General features: G+C 45.1%; 1 protein-coding gene and 1 long non-coding RNA gene across 6 annotated transcripts in view; both read right to left on the reverse strand.

Annotated features, from left to right (window-relative positions):
* Window positions 1-24,700, reverse strand: part of LOC127043770 (uncharacterized) — a 421,859-nt gene that overhangs the window by 208,956 nt on the left and 188,203 nt on the right. The window lies entirely within an intron of this gene.
* GALNT1 (polypeptide N-acetylgalactosaminyltransferase 1) overlaps window positions 1-24,700 on the reverse strand; it is a 206,742-nt gene that overhangs the window by 4,871 nt on the left and 177,171 nt on the right. For all 5 annotated transcript variants that reach the window (XM_050937728.1, XM_050937730.1, XM_050937729.1 and 2 more), the window contains 2 exons: window positions 17,343-17,441; window positions 10,925-11,059 (listed from right to left, as the gene is read on the reverse strand). In XM_050937728.1, the coding sequence (XP_050793685.1) occupies window positions 10,925-11,059; window positions 17,343-17,441 (234 nt within the window). The remainder of the gene's footprint in view (window positions 1-10,924; window positions 11,060-17,342; window positions 17,442-24,700) is intronic.

The raw sequence follows: 24,700 nt of genomic DNA on the forward strand, positions 1-24,700 counted from the left end.
GAGAGATCACTCTCCCAGGAGAGCCAGAAGGTGTCCACAGTGAGGTAGAGGCAACATCATCAAGGGATCACTGATTTAAGTCTAAAGATATTTTCGGCAGGAACTTGCGATGCGTTAGCAGCATGACTTTATCCTTAAAATAAAATGAATAAAAACAAAAAAAAAAGACTGAGGGGAGAGTATACCATTAGAGCCCCTCTCTTGCCGCAACTCTTTGAGCAGAAGCAATGGCTACTAGAAATGCAGTTTTCATGGACAGGTGTAGAAAGTAGTAGGTGGCCATGGGTTTAAAGGAAGGTCTCTTAAGACATGAGTACAAAGTTGGCCCCATGCTGGTGTGGGGCATCTGATTTGTGGGAAGAGGTTATCAAGTCCCTTGAAGAACCACCTTTTTGTAGTATGAACTACAAACAGAAATATCCTTTACCATATTATGGAAGGCCATGACAGCTGTGGGGCACCTTTATGGAGCTTAGAGATAAGCCTGATCTTTTTAGCTCTAGGATGTAATCTAGTACCAATGAATGCAGAGAGGAGGCAGGCGAAATGCGTTTCAAGTCACAAATGTTTACATCTCTTCCACTTTTGGTTGTATGTGTCACGAGTAGCTTGTTACCGGCTATGCAGCAGTGCTGTCTTTATGTCCTCAGAACAGGTTGTTTCTAACCATGCAAACCATCTATCAGCCATGCTGTGAGGCGGAGAACCCAGAGATTGAGGTGAACTTGACCTGAGAGAGGAAAGGAGGAACAGGCTTAACTGTGACTGGCTGACATACAGCCAGCTGAGTGAAATAAGGAAACCACGTTAATCTTGGCCACATCAGAACTACAAGAATAACCTTGGCTTTTTCTTTCTTTATCTTGCACAGCACTCTGATATTACAGGAATTGGTTAAAATGTGTACAAGAGTCCTTGGTTCCAATGGAGGAGAAAGACATCTCCCAGGGAGTGCTGACTCCCAGACTGCCTCTCTGGAGCACAACTGGGAAAAAACTTCTTGTTCTTGGCTGTGTTGAACAGGTCTATCTGTAGGATGCCCCAAAGCTGAAATATGTAGTGGAGTATAGTGGGATATATCTCCTATTTGTGATCTTGGGAGAAGCGTCTGCTGAAGGCATCTGCTGTGGTGTTTTGTATGTCCAGAAGGTAAGCTGCTGAGATGCTGATCGGGTGTCATATACAACCATTCCAAAGTCTCTTTGCTTTGGTGCAGAGGGAAGGTCATCTCGCCCCCCTTGACATTTTATGTAAAACATAAATGACATGTTGTCCATCATGATCTTTATGTTTGCCCCTAATCAGTGGGAGGAAGTAATTACAGGCATTTCTGACAGCTCTGAGTTCCAGCAAGTTGATGTGTAGTGTGGACTCAAGAGGAGGAGACAATCTGCCTTGAATAGGGTGGGTGCCCAGGTGGGCTCCCCACCCCAACAGGGATCCATCTGTTATTACTGATTTTGGGGGTGGTTGAATGAAGGGCACCCTTGTGCAAATGTCATGAGGGTTCTTCCACCAGTTGAGGCACTTTTTGACTACTGAGGGCATTGAAAGTACTTTGTTTAAGATGTGTTTGCTTGGTGAATAAACAGTTCTGAGCCACCCTTGAAGGAAACACCTATGAAATCTTGTGTGATTTATTACTAAGGTACCCACCACCATGTGTCTCAGTAGTTGGAAACAATTTCTGGACAATGTTTGAGGGCTGACTTGGACTGTACAGATTAAATTGACTAGGGTAATGAACCTGTATGAAGGAAGGAATGCTTTGGCTGTTGCTGAATCAAGATAGGTGCCAATGAACTCCAAATGTACCAGATTTAAGGTGAACTTTCAGACATTTAATTGTAGTCCCAGTCAGAGGAATAGGTCCACGGTCTCCTGAGTGGCAATCAAGCCTTTTTGAAGGACCGTCCTTTGAGCAAGCAATTATCTAATTATGGGAAAAACAGGATTCCTTGTTTGCAAAAGATGTGCCACTACCACAGGAAGGATTTTGGAGAACACTCTGGGCACAGATGAAAGACCAAATGGAAGCACCAGGTATTGGAAGTGCTCTTGACTCAAGAATCATAGAAACTTTCAATTGGAGAGGTGGTTTACTATATGGAAGTAAGTGTCCTGAAGGTCAAGGGCTGAGAACCAGTCCCGTTGGTCCAGAAATGGAATTACTGCTGCAAGAGTTACCATTTTGAACCACTGAACCTTTACAAATCTGTTGAAGGATCTTCAATCTACAATGGGTCTCCAGCCACCGTTCTTTTTTGGTACCAGGAAGTACCTGGAGTAAAACCCCACTTGTCCGTAGTGATATGTTCCCAGTTCTGATAGAAATGATCAAGGTATTCACTGAAGTGGGGAAAATGTGTGGATTGTTACAGCAGATAAGAATGTGGGTGGTAACTCAGACCCTTAACCAATCCATTAAAATAGTTGTTTGGAGGTTAACGGTTGTGAAGTTGATGCCTGCTGTGTAGCTGATCTCTCTTTCTCAAATCGTTGTCTCTTGCACTGGGTTTCGTAATCCCTCTGGGAGGCAGGAAACTGCATAGGGAGAGATCTCTGTGCCATCTGGGACTTACTGAACCTTCTTTTTTGTACAGGGGTGTACTTTCCCAGAGAGCGCAAGGTGGCTCTAGAATCTTTTAAGGTATGCAGGGATTCATCAGTTTTCTTAGCAAACATCTTTGATCCCTCAAATGGAAGGTCCTTGACTACAGTTTGAAAACCCAAGAGCTGAAGTCAGGAAGCCTTCCTCATGACCACTGCTGTGGAGATGGAATGAGCAGCTGTGTTAGTGGCATCCAAAGAGGCCTTCAGAGATGTCCTTGCAAGTAGTTGGCCCTCTGCAATGATTGCCTGGAATTGCTACCTCTGGCATGCTGGAAGATGCTCAATGAAGGAATTCAGTTTTGAGTAATTAGTATGCTATACTTTACCATGAGGGCTTGGGTAATTGGTGATCCTAAACTGTAAGGCAGCTTAAAATCTTTCTTGTATGGTGTCGACTTAGCCTGGTGCTCTCTGCCACATTCATTCACAGCATCAACTATAAGAGTTTGGGGATGGATGTAAAATAAAAAGTCTGAGTCCTTGGAGGGAAAGCAGTATTTTTGCCCACCCTCACACAAGCAGGTGGTATTGTGGATGGGGGATGCCATATTATCTTTGCTGGGTCCAGCAAGGCCTTGTTAATGGGTAACATGATGTGGACAGATGAAGAGGTATGCAGGATAACAAGTAACTTATGCTGTGACTCCTTAACCTCCTCCAATGGAATTTGCAAGGAGTCTGCTATCTTTTTAATAAGGCCCTGAAATTGTTTTTCATCATCAGACAAGGACGGTGGAGGAAGCATGACAGGGGAGGATGGAGAGATGTTGGTTGTAGGAGTAATCTTTGCCCAGTCTCGCTTTCTGTTCCTCAAAGGTCTGATCTTGTGTATCAGGAACCCAGAAAAGAGAAGGCGGTGGGGACTGCCTTCTCCTTTCCTAGCAAGAAGCACTAGAGACCTTTGAGAACTGCTGGTGGACTATCCACAGTTACATTAGATTAAAAATAAAAGTATATTAAGGAATATAAACTCTAATACTACCATGAATATATGGGGGGAGGGGGAGTTAGAGAGGCACTTCCTGTATGAATAGCTTATTCTGTAATCATCCGCTACAGGGTTTCTTGAATGTTCCTCAGAAGCATCTGGTATTCGTCACTCAGGAGGTAGGACACTGAACTGCACAGATCACTTATTTGGTAATGGAATTCTCATGTTCATATGATCACAACACACCAAAATGTATAGTGTATTTGCCATGAACTTTAAAGAAAAACTAATTTACAAATATTTTACAGGGTTTTTTTTTTAAAGTGATAAATGCAACATAAGAATTAATAGTATAAAAATACAGACCTCATGAATGAAGAAAATCATTTAACATTTTCATATAATGAAAAGTAATTTTAAACAAAGGTGTTTTGTGGCTTGGCTTAAAGAATTAGTCAGCTTGAACACAATATCTCATACGCAAGCTATTGATGGCTCAGGGCAAAATATGTTTTTGATTAAGCTGCAACAAAAATATGAAAGCAACCATTTAAAATTTTAGAAAGATGTCTGAAATTCAGCTAGTTTTAGAATACACAAAGGCTTTATGACAGAAAAAAAAACTCTTTCCACATCAGCTTGGGCCTTGTGCCAGTGACCAATCAAGTCTTGCATTGCCTGGCAGGGACAGGTTATTAATATCTTAATAATTACAAAAAAAATCTTTAAAGTTGTGACAGTTCTCTCAAAATGTGTAAAAAATGTGATGAGTACGGTGAAAAAAACATGTCTATGTTATCTTGCCAAGTAAACTAAAGGATGTTTTAATACTGATATGTACAGTATTAAAATGCAAAATATAATTAAAAAATTGGTATTACATTACAATGTATAAATCACATATGGGATGGTGACATCCATGCGGTATCATACATCTCCTCTAATTTTCCACGCGATTCCACAATTTATCATAGGCCCATGACCACCCATACTTACTGCCCACTATACCATCTCCTCTAGGACTACTTTCAGTATTCCAAGCAGCTTCTAACACAACATTTTGAAAAGGGAAAAAAAAAATCCTTATGTGAGATTTCTTTCTTATTTCCCCAAAACGATACTTGACCTGAGACTAGGAGAGGAAATATTCAGTCCTAAGACTGTGATAAGTTTAATGTTCAATTCTTCATGACACACTAAGGGATGAAACAAGAGCTTTAAGTAATTGAAAAGCTGAAATCTTCATTTTCAAAATATGTATAAGCTTAAGAGATATTTTGTATAAAATAATAAAAGTACAATGATATTCAATGTTATTGTGCGTATATATATATATTGAAGACAACGCAAGATTCAAATTTTGAAAAGCTAGCAGTACATGCCCATTGAGGTGGCTGGAATAAGGTACAATGACAAAAGCACAACTTTGGTGGATATGCTTTATATGTTGTGTCACTGTCAAAATCCGTCTTGGATTTAAGTAAGCACTGTTAAGAATCAGCACTTCATAACAATGAAAAATGGTAATTATTGATAGCATAGAGATGAAGACAGACACCATTTTTTATACAATTTGAACAAATTCCAACTAAGTAAATACTGGACATGTTTTCAACTCCTATTACATGAAGAAACAAATTTAATATGAGTAGGCTGCTATATATAAAAAGGATTTAACTAGAGCTAGTTGGAAATACACCAATGAAACAGTTTAGTTGGAAAATGCTGATTGTTGCAAAAGAAAGTTGGGTTTGACAAACTTTTGCCGAATCACAGGTAAGATTCCTGCTTGTTTCCCTGCTAACTTGTCTGGTGGACTGCTGAAGAGCCCCACCACGTGGACTACTCTGGTGTCAAGGAACCCAGGCTTCCAGGATCCACGACTCCAAGGCAGCCCTGCCATGAAGTCAGGAAATCCTGAACACCTTGGGAGAACTGGCTGTAGCCAGGGCTCTCAGAGTCTAGGCTCCTGGCTCTATAGTACGGAAACCTGGGCTTCCAGGGGTTCTAGGGGAGCCTCACCATGTGGTCTGCCTTGGCACACGGCTCCTCATGCTGCTCTACTTCACAACAGGCAGTCCTGAGAGCTAACTGGCATGGGAGTCTGGAAGACATGGGGTTCCCTGCCCTTAAGCAGTCCACCTGGCAGATCTGTTCTGGAGCCGCAGATTCTGGGAGCTCTGACAGCTGCTGTTTGAAATTTACAATCTTGTCAGTTTCATTTGGTTTGTTCCAATTCGGACAGAAATCTAATTTTGAAATATCGAAACTTCTCATGAACCAGATTACCAGATTACCTGAGTTTTGGCCATCTCTAGATATAACAAGGTCCTTAGCACTTGCGTAGACCGGGCCAAGGTGCTTGGGATGAAGAAAGAAACACAATGTCTGGTATATGGGTTGGTATATGGGTTGTGTTTTTGGTGGGTTTCCTCTATTTTCTTGAAGTCTGCAGAAGAGTGAGGTAGGCCATATGCAGAGACAGAAGTAGAGCAGCTAGGCTCTTACTGGTGGTTAATCCATCAATCACCCAACAGAATACCATCCAAAAGCACCACCCAGTCACCAGCACTGGATCCAGGCGGAGGGTTAATGAAAATGGGTTTATCTGCACTGGGGAGCCAGAGACTGAGAAAGATGATTGCCTGCCTATACCGGACAGGAGATATTCTGGGAGTTAGGTATATGGAGGAGTGAGAGAGGCACAAACTGTATGGGAAAACAAGTTTGCCCCATCTTGGGGTGAAGTTTGTGTCACTCTGAGGCCTGATCTACAATACAAAATTTAACTGTGGCTGAATGTGTCTGTCAGTAATCATGTTAGTTTTGTGTCAACTGAGTGTTTATTGCAGTTGATTGACACAGTACTAACACATAGTACTTTCCCACACTTACATGTAATGAAACTTAAGTCCATTATTGCACCAGAGAATTGCACTGTTGCAATAGGCACTTATGACTGGACTGGTGGAGCTTGCAACAGTACACTAGGTACACATGTAATTTTCTTTCAGATGCACACAATTCTCAATACTCACATAAAATACTCCCTGTAAAAAGTTGCAAAACCTGTGGATTGTTGCATCTACCACAAATGCCCAGCACAGTTCCCTTTAAAAGGCTGTCAAGTATCAGAGGGTAGCCGTGTTAGTCTGGATCTGTAAAAGCAGCAAAGAATCCTGTGGCACCTTATAGACTAACAGACGTTTTGGAGCATGAGCTTTCGTGGGTGAATACCCACTTGCACATCTGAGGAAGTGGGTATTCACCCACGAAAGCTCATGCTCCAAAACGTCTGTTAGTCTATAAGGTGCCACAGGATTCTTTGCTGCTTTAAAAGGCTGAGTTACTTGCATCCATTTACATTTCTGATTTGTGCCACTGCTAGTTTTAATGGTTCAGAGTCATGAGATCCTCACACATGCAGCAAAAATCAGGGAGAGTCAGTTACTGCTACCAGATTATATTGGGGCCTAGAATATATTAAAATGAAAAATACCACCTTCAGGTAGTGAGCTGAAGCAGATCAATATTAAAGAAAAAAGCTTTAGTTAAAATCAGGTTTGGTTTTAATTCTTCTGGTTCTGTAACACTATTTATGGTTGCATTTTTCCTTAGAGTGATCTGAGCCCTTCTATATACCCCATAGGTTTCCTTTTGCCCTCTTTCCCCCTCATGTACTGCAATGGAGCCACCGGGGGTTGGGTCATTCCTCAAAGCGAATGAGAGGATAAGGTCAGGAAACAGGTGGTGCTGGTACCTCACAGAGATGTAAATGGCCTTATTAAGAGGTATAGAGTGGGTAGTCTAGCAGGTTATCCATTAAATGCCTCCAGGAAAATACTTAAACCATTCTACCACTTCAGGGGCCACAGGAAAGGTGAGTTTATCAATGAATCCCTTTACATCCTAGAAAATCTCCTTTCCCCAGCCTAAATGTGCTTCAGGGAGTGCCTTTGTCCATGTGAGTGAGCTTCTCTCATGTCTATGCAAAAAGAGAGGCTGTTTTTTGTCTGCTGAAGCCACATGAACTGTTTCAACTGCTGTCTTCATTGAAATAGTGAAGGTTTCTCAAAGTGAGAGCAAAAAACACTTCATGGCCTCACAGGTACTATGAGGCACTACTGAGGTGTTTTTCTCCTCTTGGCCTTATTTTGTTATTTCATGTTTTCCTCATAAAATGCTGCCCAGATGCAACCGTGAAGGGTACCTTCCTATGTGCTCCACAGAGGGAGGCAGGAATCAAAGTGGAGAAATAGAAGAGGGACATCTAGAGTGTGCAAACCAATCAAGTGATGCAGTGATAAAAACAAAAAAGAGAGGAGGCACCTAAGGTCTGTGCTGTTGTGACTGAATCACCGAATAGGCTTTTAACAGAACAAAATAAACCACAAGGTCCTTTCTGGGACATCTAATGTCCCAGACCAGATGCTTCTTATACAATGCAAGTATAAGGAAAAACAGTACAAAACAACTCAGCTGTTTGGAAAAGAAGTCCTTACTACAGGCTCTCTGACTTGTCTTTATGACTTCTTGGCCAGACAAAAGCTTCCCTGGAAAGATCTGAGAGTTATACACCACCTGCTAATTAACAAAGGTCACCGTGCCAGGCAAATCCATCTGACACGTTTCACTCCATAGTCTTTATAAAAATATGCTTATAATAGGAATATGACATAACTGAGATATACTTTATGCAAGATGGCTCATGTGAGATCATTGGAAAGGTTATGATTTACTGAATGTGATTATCTAATTTGTATGCCTGTATCATTTCTGTATGATATCACCCTCAAGCAGCCCTTCAGGTACAACAATGGAAAAGCCAGACAGGGCTAATGGGCCATTAGCAGAGACAATGGACTGTAAAAGGGTTTGGTCTTCCTGTGGGCACTGGAGACAGCCTAGGAGCAATGGCTGCCATAGCCATGCAGAGACATGGGTCTGAGTCACCTGGTACTGGATACCCCTCTTCCCCTTTTGCAATGCCAGTGGTTTTCCACTAGAAGACAAAGGGTTCCTACCTTACACAAGGGCTATATAAGGCAGGGGAGTAATATCATCGAGGTTCTCCTCTGCTTCCCCACCCAAAGAGACACTGAAAAAACACCTGGAAGCAAAAACTGAACTGAGGGGAGAAGGGTTGAAAAGACTCAGTTTCTGAGGAACTATTGTGTGATAACATTACTAACCAACACTTTTTAAGCAGGAAATATAGCTATGCTAGAAAAGAATGAACAGTTTTAAAGATAAGTTATTGCCAACTCTTCTTGCTCTATTTAACACCTTTGTTTTGTAGCACTGAAAAGAAATTTAAGAGTTTCAATTAATTTTTTTAATCCCAAAACTGTAATATAGTTCTATTGGTTGAATCTTTAGCAATTTATATCAAGGAATGATTCCAGATCTAGGCTTCTGGCTGAATTTTATGTCCTACACACTCAATCTCAAGTTTCTAGAAATATATTTGCGATAGACATTGTAATGAAACACAATCCAGAGAGTAAGTCATGGGTTCCCCAAGGATGCCAGTTGGGCACCCTAGGTATATCCTCTGCTTTATGGGGGAAATGTGATAGATATTGCTACCTCAGACAGTATCTTTGGGGGAAACATATACTATTAAATTTATGTATCACTGTGGGTCAAGGACTGTAAGTATGATCGTGTTTTCCTTCATTGGGGCGGGTTACCACAGCTCCTTCAGGAACTAAAAACAATGGGGGTGATCATGGTGAATCACACTGTAAATACTTCCAGAGAGGTACCACTCTGTGGGGAAGGTCACATATACTTGCTGAAACAGGGTTCCACAGACTAGGAAGACAAAGAGCGAGCTTCTGATATAAAAGGATGAGCCTGAACTGACACAATGCCTTCTTTCTGATCCAGCAAACGGACAGCATCTTATGTCCAAAGGGCCACCACTCTTGCAGCTACTATAAGTGCAAATAATATTCTTATTATTGATGTCTACCCATTCTTTTTCAAATTGTACTAAACATCAATGACATCTTGCAGCACTGAGAGGTTTTATTATTCAAAAGAATCAGATCTCGGTTACATGCTCACTAAGAATGGAATCTGCATAGACAGACAATCGCTTCATGAACCTTTAAATGTGTCTAAATAGTTCAAAATTGTTCCTTCCACTTGCATGTGCATTTCCTGTCAGTTGTCTACATTTAATTCCATCTGCCTGTATTACTGAATTGTCTAGATTTGACTGACCTATATTTTGTCAACCAGAAATTTTGCCACCTCATTCTTCAATATATAGATCAATAACAAACATGATGAGTATTGGCAGAGACCCTTTGAACAATCATAACATTAATCTTTCTTCTTAGAGATAACTCATTTATTCCTATTTATCATCAGCCCTTTAGCCTCTCAGCTATAACTACTAAGTTACCTCAATATCTCATGAGGCATCTTTATCAATGGCTTTTTGAAAGTCCAAATAGGGTATCTATTGGTCCTCCTTTATCCACTTTATCCTCCTCAAAGAATATTAGTAAGTTGCTGGGTCAAGATTTTCCTTAATAGGAATTATCTAACTGTCATCAGTAAAGAAGCTGATCTTAAAAGTTTTCAAATTAAGAGGTTTTTGTCTGTATTCACTGCTCCACTGGTCAGAAAATGGGGCATTAAAAAAATTACATAATACGACTCCTATCCTAACATTTAACTGTAACATGATTTTAGAAGCTGATATTTGACAAACTGTTGAAGTTAGAGATTACTGATTTATATTACATGAAAGCTTTCAAATGGTGTAAGTAATTAGTTTCTAGCGCTATCATTTCAATATATGATTTAAAAAATAGCTTTGACATTCAAATGAGAAGACAGATATGACAGCAATGATATTTGAAAGTCCTATATCTCAACATGCCAGGGTTAGAAATGAAAGATTTACACTATTCAAAATTCAGTAATCCCACTTTAATAATAATAATAAAAATATTTGTTTTTAACATTGGCAGAGGCAAGATATCACAAGGCCTTTAATGTTGGTTTTATTTTTATTGGTCCAGGACGAAAAACAGAAAATTCCAGCCCTTGTGCCAGTGTAATTTTCCCTCTCTGGTCTTGCCAACACCTTTCATCAGAGGATCTTGAAGCAGTTTCCAAACATGAAGACTCAGTACTGTGAAATTATAATTGTTTTTGAGGAAGATAAACAGAAGCATAGTGACTTGCCCGAGTTAACAGAGAATTGATGACACCTAGAAATACAATCCTGACTCACAGTGCCCTGTTCTGACCAACATACAATAGCCCTTAGTAACAGCAATATACTGTTTATCATAAGTTATATAAAAATGTATACAAGAAATTAAGTGAAAGCCTTATTTCAGCATCACAAAGACTTACCATTGGATCGTATTCCCAAAGTTGATTGCCTTTTAGGTGGTGGCACTTGAGCATTGTGACTGGGCCGTTAAGTTTGGAAACATCCAAGCATAAATCATCTGTTCGAATTTCTTTGTTGGCAGTGTATGAGAAAACCTTTGTAGAAAAATAACAGTGTTCATCTACTGGGTTCCACAGAGAAAACAGCAGGTTCACATACCACTTCACTTATACTAAACTTAAAAATGTCTTCAATTTTTTTTTTTTTTTTTTTAGGAGACAAGTATAAACACTATGTCAATAATAGGACAGTTTTTCAGATAAAAAACTTCCCAAATAGTAAAATAGGATGTGCTCCCTAGAAATGGGGAATTTTGGCAGGGTGGCAACCAGCAATGCAGAGCCTCAAATAAAATAATAAAATTATAGAAAGAAATAGATATAAAATATAGTCCTGAGTGGAGAATCACAAAAGTAAACATGAAAACTATAAACTCAATAGCATTTTTCTGTCTGAATTTGCAAGAGTGACAAATCAACTAGAGAGAATCTGTGGGAAGGCACTTCAAGGGATCCTACAGGATGTCTACTGCATAGATTACCCCTGGGGGAATTCTGTGCCAAAAAATTAAAAATTCTGCACACAATATTTGAAAATTATCCGCACAATATTCTAAAATTCTGCATATTTTGTCAAAAAACACAATACAATGCCTGTCAACAAGTATGTGAACAATAATAGAGAAAACAGCATAAAAGATTTCCCCAGAAATACAGAGTTAAAGAAATCCTGATGCCAACTCAGTTCAAGTTGGAGGGCGCTGGAGGGGGCTGTGTGGGGCCCCAGAGCCCAACCCCCTTGAACTCCCATCCCCCCAGAGCCCAGCCACAGGGAACCCCGCAGGCCAAATCCTAGTCACGGTGTACACCTCACAGCCCAGAGCCCAGCAGTGGGCACACCCAGAGCCCAGATACCAGCACCCCTCACCTCCCCAGGGCACTCCCTGGCCCAGACACCACCACCAACCTCCCTGCAGAGTCCAGCCCTGGGGCACCCTTAGCCCAGACACCAGAACCCCCAGAACCTTTACTCCCTCCCCCCACAACAACTTCTTTACTGTTCTGCCAGTGGGCATAGTGTGGTGCAGCCCTGCATTTCCTCACCCTTTGCCAGAGCTGGGTCTCCCAGGTCCTCTTTCATCCCCGAGAGAATGAGGATCAAGCAGAGTGGTCTGGAAACTGCACAGTCAGGCCGAGTGCTCTGCTCACTGGACTCTGCAGAGTTCTATGGTCCCTAGTGGTGGCCAGTAGCTCTGCATCCCCAATTCTGTGCGGGAAACAGAGAATTCTGCATTGTGCAGTGGTGCAGAATTCCCCCAGGAGTAATTAGATGACACCTACCTACCAGATGTGAGTGGGTGACATTTAAGTACACTGAAGTCACTGGAAAGACACCCATTGACTACAGCTGGTTTTGAATCAGGTCTATGTGACTCTTACTAGGTGCAACAAGGTAAGAAATGGTGACCTACTTTTGTAACTGTTGTTCATTGAGATGTGTCGCTCATGTTCATTCCATTCTAGGTGTGCAAAGACCAAAAGGCCTTGAAGCAGAGAGTGGAACATGGAAATGGCTGCCAGGTGTACCTTGACTGAAGATAGCAATAGACCCTGGTGCTTAAGGTGCAGTAAATAGTCTGGTATATCCTGCAGCAGGGCCTCATTTGCTCAAACATGTCAGTCCAAGGCCCAACACATGAACCGCTTCCACTTTGCCACATATGTAGCCCTCGTGGACGGTTTTCTGCTGCCCAGCTGGACACCAGTAGAACACCCCTGTTCGTCCGCAGTCAGCAACACAGCAGCCAAGCCATCAAGTGCAACGACTCCAGGTTCAGGTGCAGCAGGTTGCTGTGGTTCTGTGACAGCAGATCCAGCCAAAGAGGTGGTTGCAGCAGGGTGGCTGCCCAGAGACTCAGCAACATGCCAAACCAGTGTTGACGAGGTCACGCCAGGGCTATGAGGATGATCATTGCTTTGTCTTGCTTTACCTTGAGCAGGACTCTGTGGATTAGTGGAACTGGTGGGAAGACATACATCAGTGCTCCCATCCACAGAATCAGGAACGCGTCGACAGGGTCGCCTTGTTCATGCCCTGCAGAGAACAGAACATATGGCACTTCCTGTTCTGCCTGGACACAAACAGGTCCACCTGGGGAGTCCCAAACTGCAGAAGATCAGGCTGGCCACCTCTGGATGGAGTGACCATTTGTGGTGAAATGAGAAGGTCCTGCTGAGGCATCTTCCAGGACGTTCTTGAATCCGGACAGGTGGGCGGCTACCAGATGAATGGTATGTCACACAATAGTCCCAGAGACAAAGCGTTTCCCGGCAAAGGGCTGAAGACCTGGCTCCACCCTGCCTGTTGATGTAGTACATTGTAGCTGTACTGTCCGTCAGGACTTGCACCATCTTGCCCTTCAGGTGGGGGCAAGAACGCCTGGCAGACCAGGTGAACTGCTTTGAGATCCCTGATGTTGATATGAAGGGACAGACTGCTGTGTAGCCAGCAGCCCTCGGTGTTGAGCTCGCCCAGACTGGCTCCCCAGCCCAGGTCCGACGTGTCCAAAACCAGGTTAAGTGACGGAGATGGGGTCATGAAAGGAACCCTCTGCAGCACCGACTCTGGATCCAGCCACCAGTCCAAGGACAAGAGGACGTGGCTCGGTACTGTGACCACCCGGTCCAGGACATGCAAGCTGAGGATATAGTCCGAGACCAGCCATGCCTGCAGTGGTCATAGAGGAAGACGGGCAGGTTGACCATGTAAGTACACATGGCCATGTGGCCCTTCATTTGCAGGCATGAGTGGGCTGTGGTAAGTGGATGGCTCTTCATGGGAGCAATCAAGTCTGACATGGCCTGGAAGCACGCTTCCGGAAGGAAGCTTGCGTGGAGTCAAGAACTGCTCCAATAAACTCTTTGTGTTGAACTGGCGTTAATGTGGACTTTTCTGTGTTTATTAACAGGCCCAGACCGTTGCAGATGAATCACACCAGGCTGGGGCTCTGTTGGACCTGCCCTGGAGTCCTGCCCTTAATAAGCCAGTCGTCAAGATACAGGAAGATCTAGTCGTTCCCCCATCATCTCAGGTAAGCCACTACCAGCACCATGCATTTTGTGAACAACTTGGGGGCTGAAAACAGGCCAAAGGGTAGTAACATCATAAACTGGAAGTGATGCCCGACCACTGTAAAACGCAGGAAGTGCCTGTGGCTTGGGAATATGGAGACATGCAAGTAAGCGTCCTTAAGTCCAGAGCAGAATACTAGTCCCCTGGATCCAGGGAGGGGATGATGGAGGCCAGGGAGACCATGTGAAACTTCAACTTCTTGAGAGACTTGTTGAGGCCCCACAGGTCCAGGATGGGTCTGAGGCCCCCTTTGGCCTTCAGGATTAGGAAGCAGCAAGAGCAGAATCCTTTTCCTTCCATGTCCAAGAAACCTCCTCCACAGCCCCCAAAAGCAGGAGCTTCTCTACCTCCTGAACGAGAAGGGTCACTGAATAGGGACAGGAAAATGGGGGGGAAGGGGTTGGGAAGAAGGAGTGGCCAAGAACTGCAGAGTATACCCCAAACCACTATGTCCAGGGCCCAGCGGTCCAACATAACCCATGACCAAGTCGAGTGGTAGGGGGAAAGGCAGTTGAGGAAAAGGCAGGTAGGATCCGGTTGACTGATTAGGGTGTTGATCTCAGGTGCACCCCGAAAATGATTGCTTCCGGCCCCCTGATGTTTAGCAGCCACAGGCTAGGCTGGTGAGCAGGAGGAAGAAAGGCGACGACAACTAAAACTAGCATCTCTTCTCCTTGCAGGTCGCTGACAAGGCTGCCAGGGTCTAGGTGGCAGCGGTGGTAGGAAGGGCTTCCTGGCTGATTGTGGGGTATGAATATCCAACGAGCAAAGAGTAGCCCTAGTGTCCTTCAACCTGTGCAGTGTGGCGTCTGTTTGGTCCAAGAACAGATCAGCTCCATCAAAGGGAAGGTCCTGGATTGAGGCCTGCATATCCTGGGAGAGGCCTGCAGCCTGGAGCCAGAAACTATGTTGCATGACCACCGTCAATGTGACCACACCTGTCACCAAATCCACTGTGTCCCATGCCATTTGCAGGGACCATCTTGCTTCCACCATGCCCTCCTCCACCAGAATGTCAAAGTCTTGGGCCAAACCCCGAGGGAGAGATTCCTAGAACTTTTTAAATCTGTCCCAGAGATTAAAATTGTACTGGCCTAGCAGGACCTGATGAATCACCACCCGAAATTGCAAGCTGGCGGTAGAATAAATCTTTCTCCCAGATAAATCAAGTTTCTTAGCATCTTTGTTTCTGGGAGAGAAGAGGGTGCCTTTTTTGTTGGCTGCAGATACAACCAGAGACCCTGGGGGCAGGCGGGCATAAAAGTATTCGAAACCTTTGGCCGGCACAAAGTACTTTTTTTCAGCCCATTTTGAGGTGGGCAGGATGGAAGAGGTGGTCTGCCTCAAAGACCTGGCTATCTTGACAGCTCCCTCATGCACAGGCTGGGTGCTGCTCCGCCATCTTTTGCACCTTAAACCCCAAGGGCTTGACCACATGCCAGAGAAAGCCTTGATGCTCCCTAAAGTCATCCGGCAGGTAGCTCTCGAAGGCCTCACAACTGCCTTGTGTGGGGATGACGAAGAAGACTGGACCACCGGTGGAGGTGCTGGAATCTCAACCACCGCTGGAGAAAGAGACTTTGGGGTGGGCACAGGTTTCTCCGCCCTGATCTCAGAGTGGGCTTTTGGTACTGATGGGGCTGCCACTCGATGTTCCATCAAGGCCACCAATGAGTGCTGGTTAAGGAGGCATGTCACAACTGATACGCCCCACATGCTCCAATAGGCCACTGGCCGTGCTGCCATTGCAGTGCCACTAATGAGGGAGCAGGCTCTGGTGCCCAGTAATGTCAATGAGACTATGGAGATGGGCTGAACTGGCCCTTCGTACCAGAGGAACCCACGACCGGAGAGGAACTGTTGACACCTGTGTTTGTTTGCTGGTCGTGGCTACCATTGCCATTGCCCGAGCATAACTGAATGGTAACTGCAGTGCGGACCGACACCTAGAGGACAACCATTGAGAAAGTGAATGGTGCTGGGAATAGTATGGGGAACATCAGCTCTGTGCCGAAGAGTAGCACTGCGGGGATCTGGAAGCTCACCTAGACGACCGGCGATGCGTTTGGGATCTTCCCCGGGATTCCCGATGCAGCAGTGAAGATGGATGCCTTCTGTCCGGTGACCAGCACTGTTCCCGTCAGGTCTTAATGGTGGGCTTGCTCTTTTGGGGAGCTTTTGCCGGGTTCTGTGGCATCAGGGTCGTCATTGGAGCAGATGGAGACCTGTGTTCTCTCTGCACCGTGGGAGCCTGGGATGACGAAGAGGCAGGCAGAAGTGCAGGTCCCATACCACTCCCAAAAGTCGGTGGTGGACGTTTAGGGGTGCTGGGCAACCCAGTCGGGGAGGCACGATCGCGTGGTTTTGGAGCAATCTGGTGGGCAGGCCCAGGTCCCTTGATAGATGACCACTGGGCCTTCCTGCTCAGTGCCAGGGAGCACTTCTTGGTCTTTTTGCACTGGCGATGGTGAATGGAGTCGGGTGCTGGCAGTGGAGCGACCTGCCTAGATGGCTCAAAAGCCAGGCGGAAGGCGGACTCCATCAGGAGAGCCCTGAGGCACATGTCCCGCTCCTTCTGAATGCAGGGCTGAAAGTTATGCAGATCTGGCACCACTCCTCATGTGACTCCCTCAGGCAGTTAAGGCAGCTGCTGTGGGGATCACTCACCGGCATAGGCTTGCTGCAGTTCGAGTAGGGCTTGAACCTGGGAGACCGGGGCATGCCCCACCTGGGGTAAAGCCCTGCTAGGACCCTAACTACTAACAAACACTTAACAGCTACTTAAGACTAGCAAAGCAAACTATATACAATGGCCTTAAGGCATGAAGTTCAGAATGGCAGATAACTGCTAGCTCTTGGTAAGCAAGAAAGGCGCTCCGACTGACCACCATGGTCGGTAAGAAGGAACTGAGAGGGTAGGGCGTAGGCTGGTGGCGTCTGATATACTGCAGCATGAGCGCAGCACTCCACAAGGCGCCACAGCTGGCCCTATGGGTACGATAAGGCAAAAATCTCAGACAGACACACACGTGGGTGTGCGCACACCTAGAATGGAATCAACATGAGCAAGCACTCGACGAACAAATCTTTTTAGGTACTCTTAACTCATCTTGCAGGCCACCTCTCACATTAGGGTTTTTTAAACAGCCCATTGTCTGTACAGTTAATTATTGAAAGTGCTGGAAATTATGTATAGACAGATGAGTAATGTCTGAAATAATTTAAAGTTGTAAAATATCTTGTCACCTGATTTCCACCCATTCCATGACAGTTAAATATTCCAACTTTTTCATTTTCCTTTCTTGCCATGTTATCCAGGCATTGATTTGTCTCCACATTTCTTATCTGGAGAAGAAAAAAAGCATAACACATCAAGACAGCTTTTTATTAATAGTTATTGGGGGGAAACAGAATCAACCCACTGAGGATACCACTGGCATTGGATTCACAAATAGCAATGAACAAATCTTCTAAAAAGTTGGAGTTACAGCTGAGCATAAGCGTCCCAGGGTCCAAAGCTTATAACTTATAAGGTCAGGCTCTCATGAGCTTTACAGAATTTCCTGGTTTCAGACAAATTAGGTATCTATGAAACCAGTCTCATATTATTTCAAAGCTTCTAATGATAATTTGGAACCAGTCAAATCATAGGCACACAAAAAACAAAATACAATTAACCACAAAAGATTCAGATTTGATTTCATAGAATCATAGAATGTCAAGGTTGGAAGGAAGGTTTTTCCACACTGCTTTGAAAATGTAAAAGACCATGGTATAAAAAAAAAAAAAAATGCTGTACATTACTTGGGCTGGTTATTTTATCCAAACCAGTTTAGCTAATTATATTTATATATATAAAAAGCTATACTTCGCTTGTGTCCTTCAGCTGATCATAAAATCTAGGTATTTTAAGTAACAAGTCATTCTATCTTACCAACAGATGCCCCCAGTTGTTTTACCCCTTTGCTCCAATGAAATACTAAAATTTAATACAATAGAGGATGAAAACACAAAAAGACTAAAGTGAAAAATGTAATACCAGCAGATTTTACAGCACTATGGAATAAAAATAAAGTTATTCTAGCAGTTGGCTTTATAAAAATGTTCTTTTCAGGATGAACTTTCTCACTTAGTCCCAAATAATACCAGGTGCCTATTTCTGGAAAATCTGTATAGCTGTTCAGCCAAATGTGATAGGAGAGCACAGGGAGGACCGACAAACAAAACTGCTTTGCACTCCATTTTTATGCCTTTTTTATGCTAGCAAGTCTCAAAAATGGCTTCATTTTATATTTATATTAAATTTATATATCAAGTCTTCAATTAAAATTAGTCACCCTGAAGGTGTGAAATATTTAGTTTACGTAAAAATCAAACAGACACTTGAAATTCATTGACATCAAATGCAACAGGAATGTCAAATATTGTGTATTTCTAGTGACACTCTCAGCCCCCATAAGAGTCTCACATTTGCAACAGAAATCCTCCTGCAGTTACTCCTCTGAGGCAAGTAGCCTGTCTTTGTTCCAGCAATCAACAAGGATGGCTCTCGTGCAGGACAAAATGTGAGAAGAAAGCACACCAGGAACACTCATCCACACAGCTTTCCTAACAATTCACCCCAGGTATGTCACCACACCACCCCAACTGCTTCCGAAACAGCATCTCCTTCAGCGGGTGGAGGGCAGCATGTGTTCGGGGGGAAGGAGAGGCCCTGCTTCTAGGGACTGGGAGGGGTGATTGGCTCCTGACTCCCATTCACTTTCCAGTGGTTCTGGGGGAAATAAGAATCTCACTGTCCACGCAGTGCTACTGCTCCAGGATGGGAAGTCAGTGTCTAATTTCTGAGAAATATTATATGGAGCGGCACAAGACTTGTTAGCTATTCATGCTGCAATGAATAATTTGAACTACTCACACAAATTCCTAGGTTTTAAAGTAACTGTAAATACTCGGGAAAGAGACCTAGACATCATCGTGGTTACTTCAACAAAAAACTCTTACTCAAGTGTGCACAAGCAGTCAAAAATTCAAACTACGTATGAGACTGTATAAAAGATGGAGAAAAAATAAAATGCTATTTTGTCAATCAAATGTACATTCTCTAGATACTATGTTTCGTTCCGGTCACTCTACCTCAAGAGACATAGATGAAATACGGAGATTCAGAGATAACTTACAAAAATCAGAGGCACAAAAGATAACCCCCCTAGATAAAAGAGATTTGTCTGTTTAGTTTAGAGAGGAAATAAGAGGTATACAAAACCACGGTTGGCACTATGGAAGGTGAACTGGGATGTCCTATATGTCCTTTGTCTCATAATATAAAAACAAGGAGATAGTCAACGAAATTGAAAGATGTAACATTTAAAATTGAAATTTGTTTTGAATTTGTAAAGCATAATTAGCCATGGGACTTGGTCACTAGATACAATAGAAGCCAAGAACCTAGTAAATTTTTAAAAAAAGGATTAGATATTTGTATAGATAAAGTGATCATAGATATTCTTGTTACATAGGATGAAAATATTTCTTTTTCAAAGAAAGGATGTAAATTATTACGCACTAGAGTACTAAAGCACTACTTGTTTATAGTGTTCAGAGGAAACTCCACCTTACTTATGGCAAGTTACTCCTTAATTGTCAATTACAAGGTTTCTTGCACTTTCCTTGGAAGTACCTGGCACTGGTCACACTCAGACAGAAGAGTGGATTAGATGAACCACTAATCTGATCTGGAATGACCATTCCTGCATTTCTATACATGTCTAACAATAAACGTATTTCCTACTCTTTCACTGTTGCAACCATTGTCTCGCTGCATTAAAAAACGGTTACTAACCTTTTGTAACTATTGTTCTTCAAGAGGTGTTGCTCATCTCCATTCCATTTTAGGTGTGTGCATGCCCTGTGCGCTGTTGCCAGAGATTTTTCTGTTGGGCCGGCTCTAGCACCCTCTGGACCCATGTACTTATGTGCTGCCCCCCGTGCCCGACTTTCACTGTTGGAGTTAACCAGACTTCTTGTGGTAGGAGGGTGGCTCATGGAATGGACATGAGCAACACATCTCAAAGAACAGCCATTATGAAAGGTTAGCAACCTTTCCCCCCCGCTCCTTTGAGTGCTTGCTCATTTCCATTCCATATTAGGCTACTCACAAGCTGTATCCCAGGAGATAGGCTCAAAGTTCATGGACATGCTGACTGCAACACTGCTCTTCCAAAACTGGTGTCGTCTCAGGACTGTTGGTTGATGGCAAAGTGGGATGCAACGGTATGCATCGACGACCAGGTTGTGGATCTGTAGAGGTCTTCATTAGGAGGAACACTGCTGATGTGGCCTGGGAAAGAGCAGTTAAGGTCGCTAGAGGCAGAAACTTCACCTGTTCATAGCAAGCCCAGACACAGGAGGTTAATCCAGGACGAGATCCTCTGGGCTAACGCAGGTAGCCCTATTATCCTCTCCGCTATTGCCACAAAAAGCTATGTGGATTTGCGGAAAGATTTAGTCCTCTCGATAAGAGGCAAGGGCATGCCTAGGAATCCAATGGGTAAAGCTGTCATTCCTCAGAGTTCTTGTGAGGTTTCAGAAAGAGGACTGGCAGGAAAACGTCCTAGTTGTTTTGGAATTGTGATACCACTTTCGGCAGGAAGGCCGGATGGGGGCACAGTTGAATCTTGTCCTTGAAAAAATACTGCATAGGCCAGTTCTGATATAAGGGTCTTGATTTCAGAGACCCTTTCGGCCAAGGTGACCACCACTAGGAAGGAAACCTTCCAAGACAGAAGTAGCAGGGGGCATGAAGCTAACAGATCAAGGGAGGGACCCCGTGAGCTTTGACAGAATCAAGTTTTAAGTCCCAACGGGGGGGGGGGGGGGGTGTGTGGCTTGCGGACCTGAGAACATAACCCCTCCAGCCTCTTGAGAAACCAAACTGTCATCTTGTGGGAAAACCCTGACCTGCTGTTCACTGTGGGATGGAAGGCTCAGATGGCTGCTAAGTTCACTTTAACAGATAAGAGGGCCAGGCCTTGCTGCCTTAAGTGAAGCAAACAGTCAGTCAAGACAGACTGAAGGGAAGATCGAGATGCAGAGAGTGCATATTCAGAAACCCAAGAGAAATGCTTCCATTTGGCCAAGTAGGTAGCCCTGGTGGAAGGCCTCCTACTGCCTAACAAGATCTGTCGAAACTGTTCTGAGTTGGCCTGTTTTTTAGGATTCAGCCACGCAGCACCCATGTAGACAGATGCAGGGAGGCAAGGTTTAAATGAAGCAACCAGCCATAAACTTGTGAAATTAGGTCTGGGCAAAATGGGAGCAAGAGTCGAGTTACCACAGAGAGATCCAGGAGCTTGCTGGACCAATGCAGTTGTGGACATGTTGGGGCTATCAGAATAATTCTTGCCTTGTCTTGTTTAATCTTTAGGAGGACCTTGTGAGCCAAGGGGTTTGGGGGATAGGCGTAAAATAGGCAGTCTGCCCATGAGAATAGGAAAGTTTCAGAGAGGGAGCCCAGGCTGTGTCCACGCAGCTAAAAAAACTGATACTTCCTGTTTTGCAGGTGCACCAAGAGGCCCCCACCTTTGGAAGATTAATTTGGTGACCTCTTGTAGTGAGGGACCACTTGTAGTGAGAGAAAAAGCATCTGCTCAGGTGATCTGCCAGCACGTTCCGGGTTCCCAGGAGATGTGATGCCTTGAGATGAATGGAGTGGTTAGGACTAGGGAGGGCTGCGGGGCAGCAAATGGTACCCCTTCGCATATCGAGTAGGGGTTCGGCCACCAGACCAGGGAGGCTAAGACTTCCTGCAGTACTGTGACCACTGTGCCCATGTTGTCCTGGCCTGGGAGGTATATAGTTGAAAGCTAGGCCTGAAGTGGACGGAGATGCAGTCTGGCATGTTTGGTCACGAAGGTGCAAGACGCCATGTGTCCCTGGAGACTGAGGCACGTCTGTGCTGTTGAGGTCTGGAAGCTTTGGAGGTCATAGATAATGCTCGCCATGGACTGGAAGCAGGCGTGCAGTAGGCACCCACAGGCGAGTCTTGAATATAGGACTGCTCCAATGAAGTCTATTCGTTGGGTCGGCTCCAAAGTGGACTTTTCGATCTTGAGCAGCAGGCCCAGCTGTCTGAGCAAGCTCACGGCAAACCAAAGATGAGATTGTACCTTGTCCTTGGAGTGACCCCGAATGAGCCACTTGTTGAGGTACGGAAACACTTGGATCCAATGTCGACGAAGTGATGCAGCTACGACAGCCATACACTTTCTAAAGACCCTTGGTGCCGTGGATAGGTTGAAGGGAAAGATGGTAAATTGGAAATGCTGTTGGCTGACCACAAAGCGAAGGAAACGCCTGTGTGGTGGGCAAATCACTATGTGGAAGTACGCGTCCTTCAGGTCGACAGCTGCATACCAGTCTCCAGGATCCAGGGAAGGCATAATGGTCCTCAGGGAAACCATGCAGAACTTCAACCTTACCATGAATTTGTTGAGTCTGCGCAGGTCCAGGATGGTCCGTAGCCCGCACTGTGTCTTAGGAACTAGAAAATAACGTGAGTAAAACCCCATGCCCCTAATTTCCCTTGGAACCTCCTCTATAGCTCCAATAGTTGAGAGTGTTTGCACCTCCTGTAGAAGGAGTTGCTCGTTAGAGGGGTCCCTGAACAGGGATGTGGAGGGAGGGTGGGTGGTGGAGGACCAAATTGAAGGCGGTATCCAATTTCCACCGTATGTAGGACCCAGCGGTCTGATGTTATACAGGACCATGCAGGGAGGAAATAGGAGAGGTGGTTGTTGAAAGGCGAGGAAGGATCCTGGAAGGAGACTGGTGCTCCGCCCTAGGGCGCATCTTCAAAAATTTTGTTTGGACCCTGCCGATGGTTTGGGGAGGGGGTGGAGGGCTCGTTATGGCCGTCTGAGGACCAGACTGTCTCCGCCTACCACCCCGGCCACGTCTTCTAGAGAAATCCTGTCTTGGCCAGGGATTAGGGTAGGTGCGCTGGGGTTGAGGTCGGAAGAGCCTATGTTGCGTCACCGGGTGACGCATGCCCAGTGAACACACGATGGCCCGGTTGTCCTTCAGACTCTGATGTCTGGAGTCCATCTTGTCCAAAAACAGACCAAGGCCATCAAAGCGTAGGTCATGAATAGCCTGCTGGAGTTCCGGTGAGAGACTGGAGACCTGTAGCCACGAGATGTGGGGCATAGCTATGCCCGAGGCTAGAATCCTAGCTGCCGAGTCTGTACCATCTATTGAGGCTTGCAAGGATGTTCTGGTTACCTTCTTGCCCTCCTCTAGTAAGGCCCCAAACTCCTCTCTAGACTCCTGAGGAATAAGCTCTTTGAACTTTTGCACTGAGTTCCAGATATTATAATTGTAGCAGCTCAAGAGGGCCTTCTGGTTAGCCACCCTGAGCTGCAAACTGCCAGTAGAATAAATTTTGTGCCCGAAAAAATCCAGAAGTCTAGCGTCCTTGGATTTAGGAATGGGAGCTTGTTGGCTGTGTCCTTCCCTCTCCGTTAATTGACTGTACAACAAGGGAGTACGGCTGAGGATGAATATAAAAGTATTTGTAGTCCTTGTAGAGGACCAAATACTTCCTCTCCACCCCTTTGGCAGTCGGAGGAATAGAGGCTGGAGATTGCCAGATTGTAGTGGCATTAGCCTGAACAGTCCGGATAAAGAGCAAGGCTATTCTGGTTGGAGTGTTGGCCGAGAGAATGTCCACTACAGGATCCTCGACCTCCACCACCTCCTCCACCTGGAGGCTCATGTTTTGTGCCATCCTGCAGAGCAACTCCTGGTGTGCACAGAGGTCTATAGGTGGGGGGCCAGAGGAGGATGTACCCGCCACCGTCTTGTCGGGCAAAGAGGAGGAGGAAACACCTGGGACTAACGGGTCCTGGGAAAGTTCCGGCTGCCCTAGGTCCACCACGCTGAGGGCATGGACCTGAGCTGAGGGCAGAGCCATCGCCTCCGAACCACCCAGGGGAGGGCGGCTCACAGTGGCCTCAGGTACCAGGGGCTTTGAGAGGCAGAGCGAGAAGCCCCCAAGGGGACACCTTGTGCCTGATGGTATACCCAAAGGGTCCAAAAGGACCATTGTGAAGGTCCCTGACCAGGGTACTGTCCCTCATCGTGCCATTGGCTAGCACTGTCCGCATCTTGGTCCTGGACATGGGAGCCACTTTCTGCCTGGAATGACCTTGAGATGTGATGGGATGGGCAAGGTGGAGCCGAGCGTGTATGCTGGGTCGCCTTGTAATGTGGTACCACCCCGTGCTGTGGAGATGGGGTCTAGGTGGTACCGCAGTCCTGATCGGGACCGATGGTCATATCGGTACTGGGAGGCAGATCTGGACCTCAACGAAGATCTATGAACGGAACGGTGCTGGGATTGACTCCGAGAAGATTGGTACCCGGACTAGCATCGAGATCGGTGCTGGGATCTGGACTGGTATCGACCGTACCAGGAAGAAGATCTTTGTGAGGTGGAGTGGCGCCGCGAGTGCGATCAGCGCCAAGATGGTGATCGGTGGTGGGACTACGAGCAGTGCCATGAACGCAACCAGCATCTGGATCAGGACCGTGACTAGGATTCG

This window comes from Gopherus flavomarginatus, chromosome 2 (assembly GCF_025201925.1).
Source record: "Gopherus flavomarginatus isolate rGopFla2 chromosome 2, rGopFla2.mat.asm, whole genome shotgun sequence".
In the NCBI taxonomy this organism is placed as follows: domain Eukaryota; kingdom Metazoa; phylum Chordata; order Testudines; family Testudinidae; genus Gopherus; species Gopherus flavomarginatus.